The sequence below is a fragment of the Crassostrea angulata genome, chromosome 8, assembly GCF_025612915.1.
Source record: "Crassostrea angulata isolate pt1a10 chromosome 8, ASM2561291v2, whole genome shotgun sequence".
Classification (NCBI taxonomy): domain Eukaryota; kingdom Metazoa; phylum Mollusca; class Bivalvia; order Ostreida; family Ostreidae; genus Magallana; species Magallana angulata.
The window spans coordinates 56,647,785-56,665,845 of record NC_069118.1 but is presented as its reverse complement, the minus strand read 5'-3'; the positions used below and the strand labels follow the sequence as shown (position 1 = coordinate 56,665,845).

Here is an 18,061-nt window from a genome sequence, read left to right as displayed (position 1 = left end):
GCAAGTAAAGTGACGATATCTGTAGTAAAATGTCCAAAGAATTTTTTGGAATCAAATATTTGTACAGAATGTGCTCAGAAATAAGATTAATCAGTCCAAAACTAGCGCAATTTTTTGTGTGCCAGAAATTGCAGTTTTTTACTGTAGCTCCCAGGTCGTCCATCTGAATTTTTTCAGACCGGAAGCTACAGACCTGCAGCTATAATTGTATATACCAGTATATTATTAGTGTTTTAATTCTGTCAATTAAAATGAATGATGAAATCATAGTAAACATATGTGATGTATGCAGGTACGTACATCCTTGATCGAATTACATTGACAATTCACTTAAAATTGCAGACATAATAAGGTTTGAGAAAAACACATATCGTGTTAAAGCCTAAAGAAGCACTTATGATGGAAAAAGTTTGCTTATAATGGGCACAGAACTTATATGATATATGATATATGACTTATATGATATCATTACAAAAAAAAAATGATTATACCATAATGATCAAGAAAGACATTCATATTGAACATTAGTTTTTCTGGTCTGAAAAATGTTGCTGTATATTTTATGTTGATGATTTTTTTGTTAAAAATATGTGAATTGATTTTTAATTTTGTAAATCCAGTTATAGAGTAAACTTATTTCAGAAAATGCCAGGTAATTGGTAAAGCACACCTGGACACTTTGATCACATCTGTCAAATTCATCAAGTAGATACAAAGTATCAATTGATTCTTGTAATAAAAACTATTTGGAATAATACATAATTTCGAGTAAAAATCAGTGATCGTAATTTCAGTAGCTCACATTTAAGTGGGTGTTGCACTGTCACTTGCAGAACGTCAACAAAAAGTCTTGGCAAGGTGACAATGTGTTCCTATTAATTAAGGTCCCGTGTCACATTTGTTTCATTTGAGGATAACTATTTAGGGGGCCGTGGCTTAATTAGGTGCTAAGTATTAACAGCCTTGTGGTTTTACCTTTAACTATGCCGGTACTTTCACTTGTCACTTGCGTCTGTTTAGACGAGTTGAACTTTCACTTGGTGTCGCGCCATATTTACATTTAGGAGCCTGCGAGATTTCAGTGGAATTTTCTTCGGGTATTCCATTAAATCTACAAGGGGATGGATAAATTATTTATTTTGTTAATTTATCACTTGACGGAGCAATTTGTTTTATTTAGCAACAATATAAAATCTTAACTTTATACCATGACTGAATTGTGAACTTGAAATACAGAAATACACCAGATAATCATTAAAGCGATCAATGCCGTGGTCGCCGCCCCCTTTTGTGATATTGAGTAGACTGATCCTGACGTCATTTCCCCCAGCGCCATTGTTTGACCTCCATGGTTGTGTACTCAAAAATAGACATGGACAATCAGGAGGAGATATTAGACGCTTTAAACGGTTAGTTTCATGTATTTGTGTTGTTGTCAAATCAGTTTGAGACAATTGTCTGAACCCAGTTTTTTTAACATTTTCACTGAATTCATTTTATTTACAGATTTCGAGAAGAAGAAAGGCGAAATTCCTCCAGTTTTGGAACAGTATTTAAAAACAATCGCCAAAACCGGAGAAACGCTGTAAGCCATTGTATTTCGATTGTTTTTCGGCGACTTAGTATTAAGATATACACCGGTAGTGTATACATTCGGAGACTGACAAACTCTGTAGGAATGGTCTCCACAAAGGAATACCGGCCCATGTGTGTTTACTCATGTGTGACAAAAACCTTATCAGCTGTTTGTGTGTTGTTTTTTTCTGCAAGCACGTGTAACAGAGAACGATATTGTCTCAGCGTTGGTTTGAACCCTTGACTTCTGGCTTTCAAATCTAGCACTTTACAGAAAGCATTCAAGAGTTAACCCTCGCCATGGCTAGTAGGAATGCCATTTATATATAATTCTTCACCCGTCCATGACTCTTTTATAGTAAGACTGCCAGCACCTATGGGGACTGCAGACAATTTCTCTTACCCACAGGAAAATACATAGGTCTGAATTTGGTTGCTAATTGGCAAATGTAATGTGGGATGAAATGTAAATGGACAAACTGAGAATCTTTCTTCTTTTTGATCACCAATGCATTTCCAGTTTAGAGCTCCAACACCGAACTATCCAGGACAATATTCAGGCTCCATATAACCAATCTTGTAATTTTTTGGGCCTGGATTAAATTCCAAGTTTATCCATCATTATTTCTCCGATTGAAGTTTATTTGGTGCCTTGGTTATTCCCTGGAACTGACATTTTATGCTCCTGCTGGTTCAAACCTGATAGGACAGATAGTAAGACCAGTTGGTAGAGATTCGGGAAATGGGGGGGGGGGGGGTGTTGTCTATGTTTAAATTCTTATTCAAATAATGTTCTGGTATGTTATGATTTCTCCCATATTGGTACCAATGACTCTCACATTAGAATGATACAATCTGGGTTCTATCTGATTGGTGAAAGAGATCGATATTTTCATATCTTTGCCCCATAAGTGCTGGTACTCCTGAAGGGTCAAGGATGAATTTTAATGGATGGCGAATTGGGAACAATGTAGTATATTGAAATATATTGCATTTTTGCTAGCTCTGACTGGTGGATTACTGTAAACCAACTGTTATTTGTGACTTTATTTTGCTGTGTACGGTACCAGAGTTACTTTAATTCACAATTCAGTCGAGGTAAATTGATTCATGATGACTTTCTTTCACGACCAAGCCTTATCCGTACCCTTGTTGTAATAACAACCATACCTCTATGACTTGTTCATGGCGAGAATTATTTGCGAAAATTTCTCGCATGTGAATAAAAGTTGGGTTACAGCAACCTGTTAGCTTGATCAGAAGAGTGATAGTTTGTATGCCAGAGGACTCAGGTTCAAATCAAAGCAGAGACAGTATCTGTCATGACTAGATTGACAGTTTATAACCATCATAGAGGGTAGCTTTTATGCAGATCAAATAATTTAGGAACTTGAAATAATTATTGTGTATAAAGTTAAGATAGAGATTGGGACGTGTATGACAGTGAATAATAGTCAGTGCTCCAAGTGGGGACTAATACTGTTAGACAGTTGTATTTGCGACAAGAAATTTGATTTTGAGACCAGAAATTAAGAGTACTGGTATCAATGGCACATTTTCACAACTGAGAAAATTTTTGCTTTCCATTGTCTTTTATCTGATAGGGATTAACAAAGTTTAAGTAATTTTTTCTAAACCCTCGATCAATGTTATGTTTCAAGAAAGGAACTTAGGTGGTATGTAAAAGCATCACTAGAATTAAACAGTGACAGCATGGCGAAAAAACAAAAACTTGGATAATCATTATTGTACTTTGGATTTACAAAGAAAGGAAATAGTACTGACAGCACTTGAAAAGATAAAAGTATAGAAATATATTTTAACAAATAGAAATTTTTGTTATTTAACAGTACTCTCAATTGTTTAAGCCATTTTTTGGATGTCAACTATTTTAGAGAATTGACATAGCATTGCTTTCTATTATAGATTTCCTTGGCCAAGAGTGAAACCTCTGTTTGTTGGTAAGCTAGAGAATGTGATGTCCAAGTTTAATCGGGAATTGCCAGCTGATCATCTGGCACCTTGTCCGAATGTGGAGAATCCAAAGTTCAAAGAGATGAGGAAAAGAATTCTTGATTCTCTCAACAAATTTTCAGAGTAAGTCTCTGTAGAAGAGAGGAAAAGGGGACAAGTAAACTTGTGAGGGAGATGTAAATGTAATTGCAATCTAACAATAGTAAGCCTAGAATCTGTCTATAACCACCCAATGTGTACAGCCAGTACAGGTCAGTCAGATTCTCTGATAAATTTTCATTTTCAACAAGTTTCCTCAATCCTGCCTATGAAACTGTAGGAAACCTCCTATTTTCTCTATCTACAAATCTTCTTTTTTTGTTACATACACTCTTTGTTCTATTACCGGTAATTTCTATCACAGTTATGCCTGGCTATTGATTTTAAATTTGACAAACTTAAATCTTATGTCACTCTCAGCCTCTCTGTTTATGATAAAAAGCTTTGAAAAGTTAATCAATTTTAAAACCATTCTTTTAAGATTATGTTGTGCAACAACAACAAAAATCAATGTAAGCACCTGCAGGGCAGTGCAGGCTTCTATTAGTTAGGTATTTCAGGGCTCACACTGGCTCAAAATTTTGTGTCGCGACCTTTCGCGTGATAAATCATTTTTTCTATCATAGTGTTTATCACCATACTAGAATACTAGTTTTAGATCTTACATGTACATGTTTATATTATAGCACACCCCAAACTACCATTTTATTATTAAATTATTATAAATATTTATAGAATTATGTAATTAATTATGGATCTATATGGTTGTGAATATTGACATCTTGTGACAAGTATAAAGCTTTTTAGATCTTTTTAGAAAATTAGTATAGTACAGATTTTATCTTTTAATTTGTTTTCCTATGATTAAATTAAGTTTTAAAAAATTGAGCAAGAGAAGAGGTCAAATTTGCTGTATTGTAATATTATTCAATCCAAAAACATGATTGTTATTGCATCTACTTGGCTTATTGATTGGCGTATGAACATCATATCTAAGTAAATATATGTAGTTTGTGTTAATTTCGGGAACAGAGGAAATTCTGGTTGAAGGTATTAAATGTAAAGATTGTGATTTATAGTCAAGATTATTATTCCAAATCATACTTCTTTTGTTTCGAATAATTAGTAATTGAACTGTGACATTTTAGCTAAATTCAAATGTAAAAATTCCAAGTTTGGTACATAATTCTATTTATAGACTACCCTTACGATGTCCGAATTTTAAGTATCAGCACCTTGTCAAAAAAACTTACATAACAATTCAAATTAAGTAATTTTGATCAACCATATATCATATCTTAAACCAGTTACACTTTTTCAAAATATATTTCATATTATGCATTTTTTTGTTGTCCGTATCCATATTCTTTGTGAAATGACGATCACATTGTAAGCTCAGTTGATGAAAGCATTCTATATACAAATCCATTTAGCTGTAATAAGGTGTGAAATCACCTATCATTTTTTAAAGACAGTTGTGTATACCCTGCTTACACCGTTTACCTGTGTCATTGTCTTAGGTCAGTCAAGCGTAAAGTCCAGCTACACTGACTATCGCTTGGAAGAGATTATGCAATCAGAACAAAAGGCTAGGTGATATTCAATGAAATCTGGGTGTCGCATTTTACAAAAAACTGTCGCATTTAATTCTGAAAAATCGCAAAAAGCGACAAATGCGATGGGCAGCGTGAGCCCTGTATTTACACTGTATAGAGCTTTCATAATACTTGTGAACGTTTGCCTTTTGTGACTTATAGTTCCCAGATAATGCAAAATTAAATTTACGGGTAAATCATTAAAATCCAATGCATGCTGTTATGTTTTTGGAACATGTGAATTGTGAAAGTTTATCATTGCAATAAAACAGGAATGGAATGGGTGCAAGCTTTTAAGTCAGTAATGAACTTTTTCCCTTTGCTTGCTATATAATTGTTGAATATATATTTCAGTGCACCTTTTACCATACAGCGGTTGTGTGAACTCCTAACAGATCCTAAAAAGCATTACAGGCGGACGGACAAATTCTTGCGTGGAGTTGAAAAAGTAAGTACATGAACGTTTCTTCAACATTACTGGATGTTACAGGGTACTTACATCTTTTGTAATGTATTATCATACAATAATCAGTTATTTTGCAATATGATGGATTTCAGTCGCACCCCTGACTGTTAACATCAGTCTTTATTTTTAACTTATTTCATCTTTCAAATACAATTAATGAGTATTTCTGCAATGATTTGAAAATATTGAAACAATATTAAATGCTTTCTTGGATAATTCATGTTGGATATGAAGGTGGCGACATTGCAGAAAAATAAATAGCGGGTTATGTAAAATTTTTCTGCAATGATTGCTACCTTCATAACCCACATCAAACAAAGCATTTTGTTGTTTTTATTTACATTTTTCTCTTAACAAATTGATAGATTGCTTGTGAAAAGTAAGTTTAGGTAACTAAATTACTGTTGATGTACATCAGTGTGTTATCTAAAAGAAACAGTCAAATCGTCTTCTATGGGAATTTGAGTCATCATGATTATTTCGTGTCTCCGATTTTTCTTAGGTTGATAAAGGTTATGACAAATCAATGGGCAGGGTGTATAGATTTCAGTCCTTTCAGTTTCTACAGAGCTAGAAATAGAGGAAATCATACTTGGTGAATGTAAATATAATGATTAAAATAGTACAGTGAAAGTGTAAGTTTATGAGAAGGCCCCCCTCTGAAATCAGTGTCTCAATAGACAATTTCTTGTGGACAAAAACATATACCGGTATCCCTCTATCTTAACAGTGAAATCTTTGTTTTCCCTTTTTGTCATTTCCAATTTAAAAGGCTATTGTATACATAGCAAATAAAAACTTAAGAATGATGGACTTAAAATATCTGCAATAGATAATTTATCTTATTTGAAGTATGATAGGCATTATGTACCTTTGAAGTCTAATAGATGTACGCAACTGTCATGTGTTTTGTAAAGAAGTAAATATTGATTTATCCCTAAATATTTACATTTGCAAATACATTTCTTTATATGAACCTATAGAATAGCGAAAAGAAAACGTTCAATTCTGTATGAACTTTTTTGTGGCGTCACAATGTTCATAGCACGCGCTTATCGCTTGTCGCTTGGATTATTGTAAATGTAAAATCTCTGTAATTATAACAGTTCTGAACGATTTGTCTTTTATAAGTAATAAACAGCAATGTTAAAAAGTTCACCGGGATATGAAGTTGGTTGGTACGTGATCAAATCCACTGAGAAGCCCTTTCGGCTTCACAGGATTTGATCACGTGACCAACCAACTTCATATCAAGGTTAACTTTTAAAATTGCTGTTTATTTCTTAATTAAAGTAATTTTAATGTGTAACCAAAATTTTGAATATCTGCTGCCTAGCTTTAAGCAAGATTTTGATACAGGCCTTGCAATATTGTTTTATCCCTAATTAAACTTCTTCTTTTGTAGAATATGTTGGTTGTCAGTACAGTGGATCCGTTTGGAAAGTAAGTAATCCAGGTTCTATAACTCTTTTAAAAATATTGTGTACTCACTACTTGATCCATCAATTTTGTTTTTGTTTTATAAATGACTCAAATAAGATCAAGTGTTTTTAAAGTTTGAAAGTTTTTCGATAACTTTTATTAGGCCACATTAAAAATTAATTTTTAGATTCTCATCCTCGACCGCCCCTCTGAAAATAGCCCGCCCCAATGCATGTTACTTTATTTTTTTTTTTTAATTAATTAAATTTCGGGGAAAAAATCGGCAATGGGATACAGAAAATTCAAATGGCTGCCTAAACATGGATTACCATTTTGATTTTAGTCATGATCGTTATCATAAGGATACAAATGTCTTTGTGCATTAACAGTTAAGTTAAAATAAAAGATTAAAATTGGGTTTGTGTACTCTTATTAGCATCAGCAATTTAAAAGAATTGAACAGTTGTTATATCTAGAACATGAACAGTGAAAAAGGTGTTTTAAAACAAGTACTCAACTATCGCTCGGTTACGCTGATCATCGACTTAAATTTTCTTAGTCGATAACTCGTTATAAAGTGAAGAAAGAAATTCAAAACTTTTTTTTTCTTTATAATGGGGCAGTTTTTGGGCTTCAGAGTTCTTTTCTCGGTATTTTTAATCAAGTTACATGGGTGTCTCTAGTATATTTTTAAGCGGCTACAAATTGATATCTGTTGAATATGTAGGTCAAATTATTGTTTTGAATAGAAGTACTTATGAAAACGTACTTAAAGAGATCAATCTATGGTTCTATTTATTTAATTAGATGTTTGTATTAACCAAAAATCATATCAACTCAAGGCGTTTGTTTTTATATAACCAATAACCTTTAACTTTAAGAGTTGATTTGGCACGGCACAAGACAATGAAGTAACATGAAACAGGTCACATTTGATTTGCCTAAAATGATATGGAGGGTATGTGTAAGCGTCACAAGAAAAGGAAAAAGCTAAGACGTTAGCTAACGGATATCTAGATAAAATGCTTTTTAATTTATTTGAGATCAAATACAGCTATAGTGCGTATTATCTAAGTTTTTAAATGGGTTTTTTAAAATGTTTTTTATGGTCAAGATACAGTGTATGTGACAGTAGAATAAGGACACACAGTTTCAAGTAATACAAATGAACAAGTACTCAACTATAGTTTGACTTAAGGCTCTGATTAATCGACTAAAGAGTAAAATCAACATCCTATGAAAAACTTCAATTAAAAAACATTAGCAATTTTTAAAATAAATTGTTAAAAGTTGTTTTTGTTGCAATATAAACAGTAGAATTTGTTTTGCAGTAAGATAGTGTCTGAGTCCCGTGAAGTCATGGTGAACGGAATGGAAGGATCCCCTGTCAACGGAAATGAGGCTGACTCCTCCCCCACCACCACCCCGAACATTGGCCCCAGCCTCTACCCCGGGGCTATTCCCCTGCAGCAGACCAACTGGACGACGGACAGCTGGGCAGGGGTGGGAACCAGCCAAGAAGCAGCAAGGGACACAACGTGCAATGAGGATCCACCCCCAGGAGCAGGTGCTCCGGCGACCGACTCGACTCCTCATGAGAGTGTCAAGGAGGAGGAGAAGGAAGCTCCCCTGGACAGCAACCTGGAAACTACGGACGGGGATCAGGCCCCCTCGGAGGAATCCCCACCCCTGAAGAAGTCCAAGCTCTCAGGTAAGCTGATGGTCTGTGATCTATACATTTGATAGAGAGATGACTGTGGATCAATTAGAAATGTAGAAATTATCTTTTTAGTGAGTCATTTGAATATTTCTTATAATTTATTAAGTCACATTTTATTTCATTTTCTGTTAAACGTTACTGATTACTAATTGTAAAAATTCAGAAACTTTTGACCGGTAGTATATTATTAAATTTTGATTATGAATTCTCAGAAGGTATAAACAGTAAACAATTCTGTAGTTTTGACATATTATTGTAGATGAAATATCAGATGAAGTACCAGAATTGGCATCTTCTAAAGATGATACAAGACAGACAGACACACCTCCGATAGGCGAAGACAAAGAATTACCCAGAGAACATGGCATCACCCAATCACCACAGGTTGTGACCTCAGAAAGTTCAGAGGTCAAACTGGAGCCAGAGGTCAGTTTAGAGGCAGAGTCATCAGAGAAACCTGAAACAATGACCAGATTAGAACAAAATGATCTCACTGAAAATTCACCCGAGTCGTCTCATGTGCCATCTCAAGATCTCGAAGGAGAGAAATGTGATAATGATTTACCTCAAGAAAGCATTACCTCTACTCAAAGCGAGTCAAACCCCCAACAAGACCAAAGAAGCCAGAATTCAGAGGGTTGCTGCGAAAATTTACCACACAGTTCAGAAGAGGAGACAAAGGAGAAAAATCAGGAAGAGAATTCTACGCAATCGGAGCAGTCAATCGAGGAACTGACAAAGGAAAGTGATGCTATTTCAGCAGGTGAGGAGGATCAGATGAATGTTGACCGTGGAACAAAGGATGTGAAAGCAAACGAAAACACAGATCTCAGTGCTGAGAAACAAGAAACTGATGGTCAGGAAATCAGTGGTGATAATGCGCAGATTGGTGCTGATAGCACAAAAACAAGTGCTGACAGCACAGAATTGAGTACTGACAACACGGATATGGTCACTGATAGTACAGCACCTGGTAATGACAGCATAGAAATGGTAACAGATGAAGCAGAAAATTGTGTTGATAGCACAAAAGTCAGTACCAGTGATGCTGAACCTAACGATCCCCTGTCTGAAGGGAAGGAGACCCCCATGGAAGAAGACTGATGGGTCCTGGGTCGTATGTGAGGGTAGAGGTTTCTACATGTGCATCACTGGGTGACCAAATCTGGGAAGGGTTGTCTTTCATTAGATTATCCTTATTTCATTCTGAATCATTGACGTGTGTCGGACATGCCTGCCATTGTTACCTAATATTATGTAATTTTAGTAGATGTACTTAAAGTCTGAGGCAAAATTGGCATATATTTTGTATTGTTGATATTGTGCTATTTCATCCAACTTCTGTTCTGTTTTGGCCTCAAACTTTGCATAAAAAATAATAGCTGTTCCAATCCGAGACATGTTATTATTGTTGCAAATATTTCCTTTGTGTTGATAGATTTAATTTATTTTGATAATTTGATACCAGTCTTAAAAAACCAGCATACAATCTTTGTTCGGGTGTAATGACAAAGGGTTTATATAAATGACTTATTACAAGTCTGTAATGACAAAGGGTTTATATAAATGACTTATTACAAGTCTGTAATGACAAAGGGTTTATATAAATGACTTATTACAAGTCAAAGGGTAATGCTTTTTTCTTTGCAGTGAGTAAAGTAACTTATTACATGTATTGATAAAATATTTCATGCACACTGACTTTGAATATTTTTATCAAAGCAATTTAAAGAATTTATAACATCATTATAATTTGGTTGGTTTAATGTGTGTGTCTAACTACCGAGTAGTTCCGATGATAATTAGGTCAAAGGGCCACTAATTTCATTTTATGTTGATTCTACTTTCTGTTATATTTTCAATTGTGATGCTCTGCAATCTTAAGAGAGATTTTAGAATTCATTTTTCAGTACATATGTGTGCAATCATTTATGGTCTTGTCATTGACAAATATAAGTCTTTCTATTAAATCTCTGTTGTCTATTCTCATACATCATTTAACTGTAAGTTATGTAATCTATTAAAATTAGTGGTGCATTCATATCTGTTTAATACATGTAGTACCAAGTACTTGCTCATGGATTCAATGCATTTTGACCTATCCATTTTTGGAAATAGGGATTTATCTATCATTTAAATGTTATTGTGTCTATAAAAAACCAAAAAGGTCACTTTTGAATTACCACTTTTTTTACCTATTCAAAATCTATCTTTTCTGTGTGTGTACTGAAAATTGGTCTTGAATTCTGTTATATTTGATGTACGCAAATTTGATTTAGTGCTTTTATCTTGGTAAAAGTTTTAACAACAAAACCCCCCCAGCATTTTCCCTTCATTGAGTCTGTCAGAGGGTAAAACTTCTTCCTTACAGTCATAAGTCACTCTCTTCTCTGTTACTTAGTGCCCAAAAAGAAAGTACTGAATGTTTTTTGACCAACAATAGCAATGCTATTATATTTGGTATAACAGCCCTTGTGGGGGTTCACCCTTATAAGATGTTGTTATGTACATGTTCATCTCATGCTACTGATGTACCCCCCTCCATAGCCTGCCCCCTACACATGAACTGCTGGGCGGGGTTACTGTAAAGCAACTTTTATTCTTGTGTGAGATAATTTTGGGAGGCTTGCAACAGGCTCATTGTCGCGAATATTTCTCACTGCAAACCAGTTATTGTTGAATGGTTGTTATAACAAAACAGATGTTGATAGGGTATGGTAGCGAGAATAAGTTCATAGTTGCTGCAAACTAGTTCCTTTCTGGTAAATTGGGAAATAAAGTCGTTGCGTATAAAAGTTGGTTAACAATAGTTTGTTTGTGAGGTGATAATAAATAATCTCTCTCCGTGAGGTGATAATCCATAATCTCTCTCCTAACCTTAGGAATGTCAGTAGTGATTCACTGCCAAGCATTGAAATTTTATCATATTGTAATTTCCTCCCGATTTTTATTTAAATACACTTTGTCATTGATAATGAGTATGACCACGCAGTGCTATTTCTGTTGTAGAATTGGTATATTATATATGATAATTATAACTTGTCCCATCCATCATTACATCATAATCAAAATCATTTCATGATAATTGTTGTGCAAAAATTGTCTCACATTCGCATTATTTCATCTTACAATTCAAGCTTTAAAATAAAATTTCACAGGACTTTGCTTGATTAGACCAAATTCTTCAGTGTTTTACATGATTCAGTCCTCTTTTCTTTTTTTTCCTTTTTTTTGGGGGGGGGGGGGGGGGGGGGGGTAAGGGTGTACTTTTTTTTAAAGTCGAGTTGAATTGCAAATGATGCTCTTATTTTCATCTTCAGAATAGTATTCACAATCATCATATACAGTGTTTGAGAGAGAGGGTGTGTCTGTGTGTGTGTGTATTTGTGAAACAAGTATTTTATTATATATGACATTAGTCAGAAAATAAAGTGAAGAAAATTTTCTGTTGTTAATAGATTTCTTCTATAAGATGATAATCCAGGAAATTTATTCATAATTTCAGCATTTTTAAGGCGTCGAGCTAATGCTCGTCAGCCTTCTAGCGATCGTCTGGATTGGCAATCGTCCAAATTCATGCACTGCACCGCTTTTTAAATGCGCATAAGAAATAAGTTCCTTAAAGTATTAAACGTATTACAAGATTTTTATTCCATTTATTAAACTAAATTGTGTACAAAAAAACAAACTTTGCCTACCTGGTTATTGACAACTCATTGCATAAGTATAAATTTGCTTAATCAAGAAATGGCGGATGAATACAATCAGGTGTAAACATTCACTAAATATTATTTTAGTTTATCGCTTACATTTTAATTGGAGAGCGTGCCCGAAAGAAATAAAATTTGCGATGTAAATTTATTTGTTATCGGGCACGGTCTCCAAAATAAATGTAAGCGATAAACGTATCTAGTGATTTTGTTGCTAAAAATAAACACGATAATGCAGTTGATCTGGTCAAGCATTTTAGATAGCACGTGTTGTGGATTAGTTTGTAAACAACAGTACCATAGGGAATCTTGTTTAAAACGGGAATTGAAATAAATAAAAGTATGTTTTATTATTATGATTAGGGACATACTGTTAATGTATTCAAATCACGAACCTGTGAAAATTGTTTAAAGAAAATAATTTATTTTTAAACTTTGACATTTCTTCGAATTTTGTAACCATAATGAGTTATTGAATTGCAAAAGCACCAATTCCTATTTTATAAGAAAATAAACTTATTTTTGTTTTTAAAGCAGCACAAAACATTATTCATATACTTCTCTATTCTATGTCTAAAATTATTTGATATACAACTATTAAATTAACAGAAATTTAAATTATTGATATCATTCTATATACATGTAAAAGAAAAAGTCAGTTCGACGCCTTTGTGGCCGTTCCGGCCTTTGATTAGAATCCAGTAAGGAAATTGTTTGATAGATTTAATTCAGTTATCTTTTTACTTTTGTTTTGGATGCCGAGTTATTTACAAAATCTTATAGTAACATATATTCTTTCAGGAAATACATCAATGCATTATGAATCTGTGAAAATCTACAGAAACAGGTGCCTATACAGTAAAACACAGTTGTAGTGAACACGCATATAATGAATTGAACACTTACAATGAGGCGAATTTGATTCCCTGTGACTTTATTACACGTAAACTTGACGGATATAACAAGAGGATGGGTGGATAAGGCGTGTAAAATGCCCATACACGGTCGGAAAAGCTACTGAAAAATTAATATATTAATAAATCTTATATTTTTAAAAATCATTAAAACAAAATATATTTAACATATCATTGATTTGTAACCTATAAATATGTTCAATACTTAGAATATGTTGACTCAAACAGGCGTATACGTACATGTATTAAAAACTGCAAATAGTGTCATTTCTTAGAACTTCAAGGCATTTTCTTTCATAGAGTGGGTCTGTGCTCCATATTTTTCTCATAGTCTAAATACGTATTTATAAGTCTAAAGGAAAACAAACAGATTTTTATTTACAGAAAATGTAGAGAGATGACCCACCGTACATTAGAAATATCATTTTTTATCCCAACAATTGAACGTTTTAAAAAAATGATACAAGTCCGTAAATTCGTGTAAAAGTCACACTTGGTATTTAAACAGCTTACTTTCTTGTGTCTGAAATGTATGGTGGCATTGATCTACCACCACTTGTCAGATAATTATCATGTTGACTTGTCAGATCTTTATGATGACTTGTCAGATCATTATGTCGACTAGTCAGATAATTATGCTGACTTGTCAGATTATTATGCTGACTTATCAGATTATTATGTTGACTTGTCAGATATATATGTCAACTTGTCAGATCTTTATGTTGACTTGTCAGAAAATAATCACATTGACTACAAAATCAATATTTTGTTGTGAAAGCATGTTTATGGTGGCATGGATCTGTACGGAAACGTTTAACCGCCTCTCATTGTTGCGTTAGACCGCGATATATTCACATAAATATGTTGTCATATATTATTGTTTCAAAATTTAGCAATTTAATTATGACAACAAACTTTATTGAGTGACACCATTTCGACATGTTTTGACGTCTTAAGCACCTTAATCTGTTAATGTCGAATTCTGCAATGTCGCGCTAAAATAATGCGTATAAACTATGCCGCCAAAATTAAATGTCGCAGAATTTATTGCAACATAATTTTGTTTTGCGAATTCACCTAGGCGACTTATCTAAGTCAGAGAGGAATTTTCACTAAAATTTGAAAGACTGGAATAATTAGTTTCCGTATAGAATACTATGATATGGAGAAGAAATGGTAAACTCCTTAGATGTCTTGAGGTTGAAGCTCTTGTTAAAACCATACATACAGACTGAAATTAAGTTAGTTAAAGAAAAACTTCTTTTTTTGTTTCGGGTACTATTCATTTAACATTCAAAAAATGCTTTCTTTATAATTTCTTATATCCTCTTTCGTTAGCATTAAATAATCTAAGTTATCGTGGTTCCCAACCCAAAGGGTTAGTCTTTCTTTTTTTTACTTTTAAATTGAAGTTTAAGAAATATATAGAGAATTCAGAAATGCATATTTCTCTCAGTAATTTTATATTTAATTTTTCAAAAGCACTTTGAATTATGTAGAATCATCATTAATCGGGTATAGAGAAAACTCTTCATGTATACATTTATACATGTATTATTTGAAACCTACATAAAATCGACATTGACATTAATTGGGTTAAATTGTTTCTAAAACTTAAGACGACAAACTTAAGTTGACATTCCTTGTAAACAGGCAAGAAGTCATCAAAATATGGACGCAAAAGCTTCACAAATTGTACAATTTCAACATAATTAATTTGCAATATTAGAGATAGCGAGAAAATTTCTATGCATTTATATAAATGCGACAAATTTATAACGTAAAATACTACTATGACTTAATCAAAGTCAACAAAGCTTGAAATGAGCGTTTAAATCATCCAAAATATATCGACTTGTATTTTTTTCTTTGTACAAGTCGACATAATTTTGACAATACATACATTTCATAGGAAGATGACACAAATTTTAATTTTCTATTGAGAGATTTAACACAACATCAAGAGGCGGTTATACGTTTCCATAGATCTGCCACCACTTGTCAGATAATTATATTGACTTGTAAGATGATTATGTCGACTTGTCAGATATTTATGTCAACTTGTCAGAAAATTGTCAAATTGCGTAGAAACTCAATAATTTGTTGTCAAAGCTTGTTATTGCCACTAACTGTTATTTATGGTGGCATAGATCTGCCACCACTTGTCAGATAGTTATGTCGACTTGTCAGATGATTATGTCGACTTGTCAGATATTTATGTCAACTTGTCAGATCTTTATGTTGACTTGTCAGAAAATAACCATATTGACTAGAAACTCAATATTTTGTTGTTAAAGCGTGCTAGTGCCACTAACTGCCATTAACTTGTCATCATAATATCTGACAAGTCGACATAAGAATCTGACAAGTTAACATAATTATCTGACAGAAAAAATGATATGGCCACTAGTTTAAAGAAATTTATCATTCATATTATAAGCCAGATAATGATGTTGACTTGTCAGATGTTATGTTGTCTTGTCAAAAAATTATGTCGACTTGTCAAATAATTGTGTCGACTTGTCAGATTATTATGTCGACTTGTCAAATATTTATGTCGACTTAAAAGATGCTAATGTCAACTTGTCAGATCCTTATGTCGACTTGTCAGAAAATATTATTTCAACTTGATGGCACAAATTGGGCGTGGGAAGTTTATAGTGTTAAATTTTTAAACACGTGGATAAGTAACAAGTCGACTTAAAAAAAACTGACAAGTCCACATAATTATCTGAGAAGTTGACATCAAGATCTGACAAGTCAACATAATCATCTGACAAGTGGTGGCAGATCTATGCCACCATAGTTATTTACTTGTGACCATACGGTAATTATCTGACAAGCCGATATAAAGATCTGATAAATTAACATTATTATCTGACAAGCCGACATAGATCTGACAAGTTAATGTAATTATTTGACAGAAAAAATAAAATGAAGAAAATTATCATTCATATTATATGTTGACTTGTCAAATAATGATGTTGACTTGTCAGATATTACGTCGACTTGTCAAATAATAATTTTGATTTGTCATATAATTATGTCGACTTGTCAAATAATGATGTCGACTTGTCAGATGATTATGTCGACTTGTCAGATCCTTATGTCGACTTGTCAGAAAATGTATGTCAACCGTATGGCACAAATTGGGCGTGGGAACGTTTTAGTGTTGACTTTTTCCAACACGTGAATAAGTGACAAGTCGACATCACTATTTGACTAGTGGACATAATTATCTGACAAGTCGACATCAAGATCTGACAAGTGGACATGGATATCTGACAAGTGGTGGCAGAACTATGCCACCATACATGTTAGTGCCACTAACTGCCATTACCTTGTCACCATAATATCTGAAAAGTCGACATAATGATCTGACAAGTTAGCATAATTATTTGATAAACAAAAAATAAAATCAAGAAATTTATCATTCATATTATAAGTCGACTTATTTTATAATGACTTGTCGACTCTTCAAATAATGATGTCGACTTGTCAGATGATTATGTCAACTTGTCAGATCCTTATGTCGACTTGTCAGAAAAATATTATGTCAACTTGATGGCATAAATTGGGCGTGGAAACGTTTTAGTGTTAAATTTTTTCAACATATGAATAAGTGACAAGTCGACATAACGATCTGACAAGTCAACATAATTATCTGACAAGAAGACATTAATATCTGACAAGTCGACATGATTATCTGACAAGTGGTGGCAGAACTACATGTATGCTACCATAGAAATGGCTCAGTTGTTAGAGCATCTGACATAAACTAACCTTAATATAGATCTAGGGTTTTTATGTTATGGGTTCGATACCACCAAAATTTAATGCAATTTTTTTTTCGTATTATTTGTTTAATATATTTAAAACTGAAAATAGTTAGAAATTGCGGTTTTGCAAACTTGTATCAAAATATATTTGAATGGATTTAATTGAGAAAAATGAATTCAAAATTGGTTTTTCATGACTGAATCGAACGGGCATTCAGTGCGCTATCTCCCCCCCCCCCCCCCCCCCCCCCGTCCCTGACACTTCGTTATAAGCGTTTTTACTGTACATTGTGCTCATACATCTATCTATACTACTATATATTAAAAAAATAGACTCGAATTTTTAGCTTTATTACCGATAAATCGGAAGAGTACTGTCTTTTGTTTTATTTATTTTAAACATCATTGGTACTTGAAGATTACCAATTTGATTTCATTTTTTCTCAATCAGGCTTCTTTAATTAATAATCAACGAAAATTCCTCAAAAAATTCCGGAAATCATCTGAATTTTCTTGTTTTTATAATCTTGCCATGCGCATTACATTCACGCTAAATCACTAGAGGCTCTTTATTTTATGTTTCTACAATATCATATTTGCATGGATAAACTTGGAAACGATAAAACAAATGTGTGTTAATTTTCATTGGAAATTTTTTAATGTTCATAAAAGAAAATACGGGAAATAACTCTAAGACAGTGCATTTACTAGAAAAAATTCCGAGAGTTTTGAATGTCAACAAGATGTGTAAAAAACGTTGTTGAAATATGTTGGATTCTGCAATCATAGATTTATACTTTTCGAGGAAAGGTATTATAACAGCTTCAAAATGGTTTTTGTGAACAATTTGACTGTTATATATTCAAT

General features: G+C 33.3%; 1 protein-coding gene across 1 annotated transcript; it reads left to right on the top strand.

The window, feature by feature from the left end:
• Positions 1–1,291: 1,291 nt before the first annotated feature.
• LOC128159749 (serine/threonine-protein phosphatase 4 regulatory subunit 2-A-like) lies at positions 1,292–12,235 on the top strand. Its single transcript, XM_052822933.1, has 7 exons — positions 1,292–1,409; positions 1,507–1,585; positions 3,502–3,672; positions 5,538–5,631; positions 7,055–7,092; positions 8,403–8,782; positions 9,051–12,235. Exons 1-7 carry the CDS (start codon positions 1,349–1,351, stop codon positions 9,893–9,895), a joined length of 1,668 nt encoding a protein of 555 aa, XP_052678893.1. The 5' UTR covers positions 1,292–1,348; the 3' UTR covers positions 9,896–12,235.
• The last annotated feature ends 5,826 nt before the right edge of the window (positions 12,236–18,061 follow it).

Bases quoted from the DNA above. Each gene is read 5' to 3' on its own strand.
- LOC128159749 (XM_052822933.1), top strand. From the start codon at position 1,349: ATGGTTGTGTACTCAAAAATAGACATGGACAATCAGGAGGAGATATTA. The intron at 1,410-1,506 runs GTTAGTTTCATG...TTTTATTTACAG, and splicing joins GATATTAGACGCTTTAAACG to ATTTCGAGAAGAAGAAAGGC. The intron at 7,093-8,402 runs GTAAGTAATCCA...TTTGTTTTGCAG, and splicing joins ACAGTGGATCCGTTTGGAAA to TAAGATAGTGTCTGAGTCCC.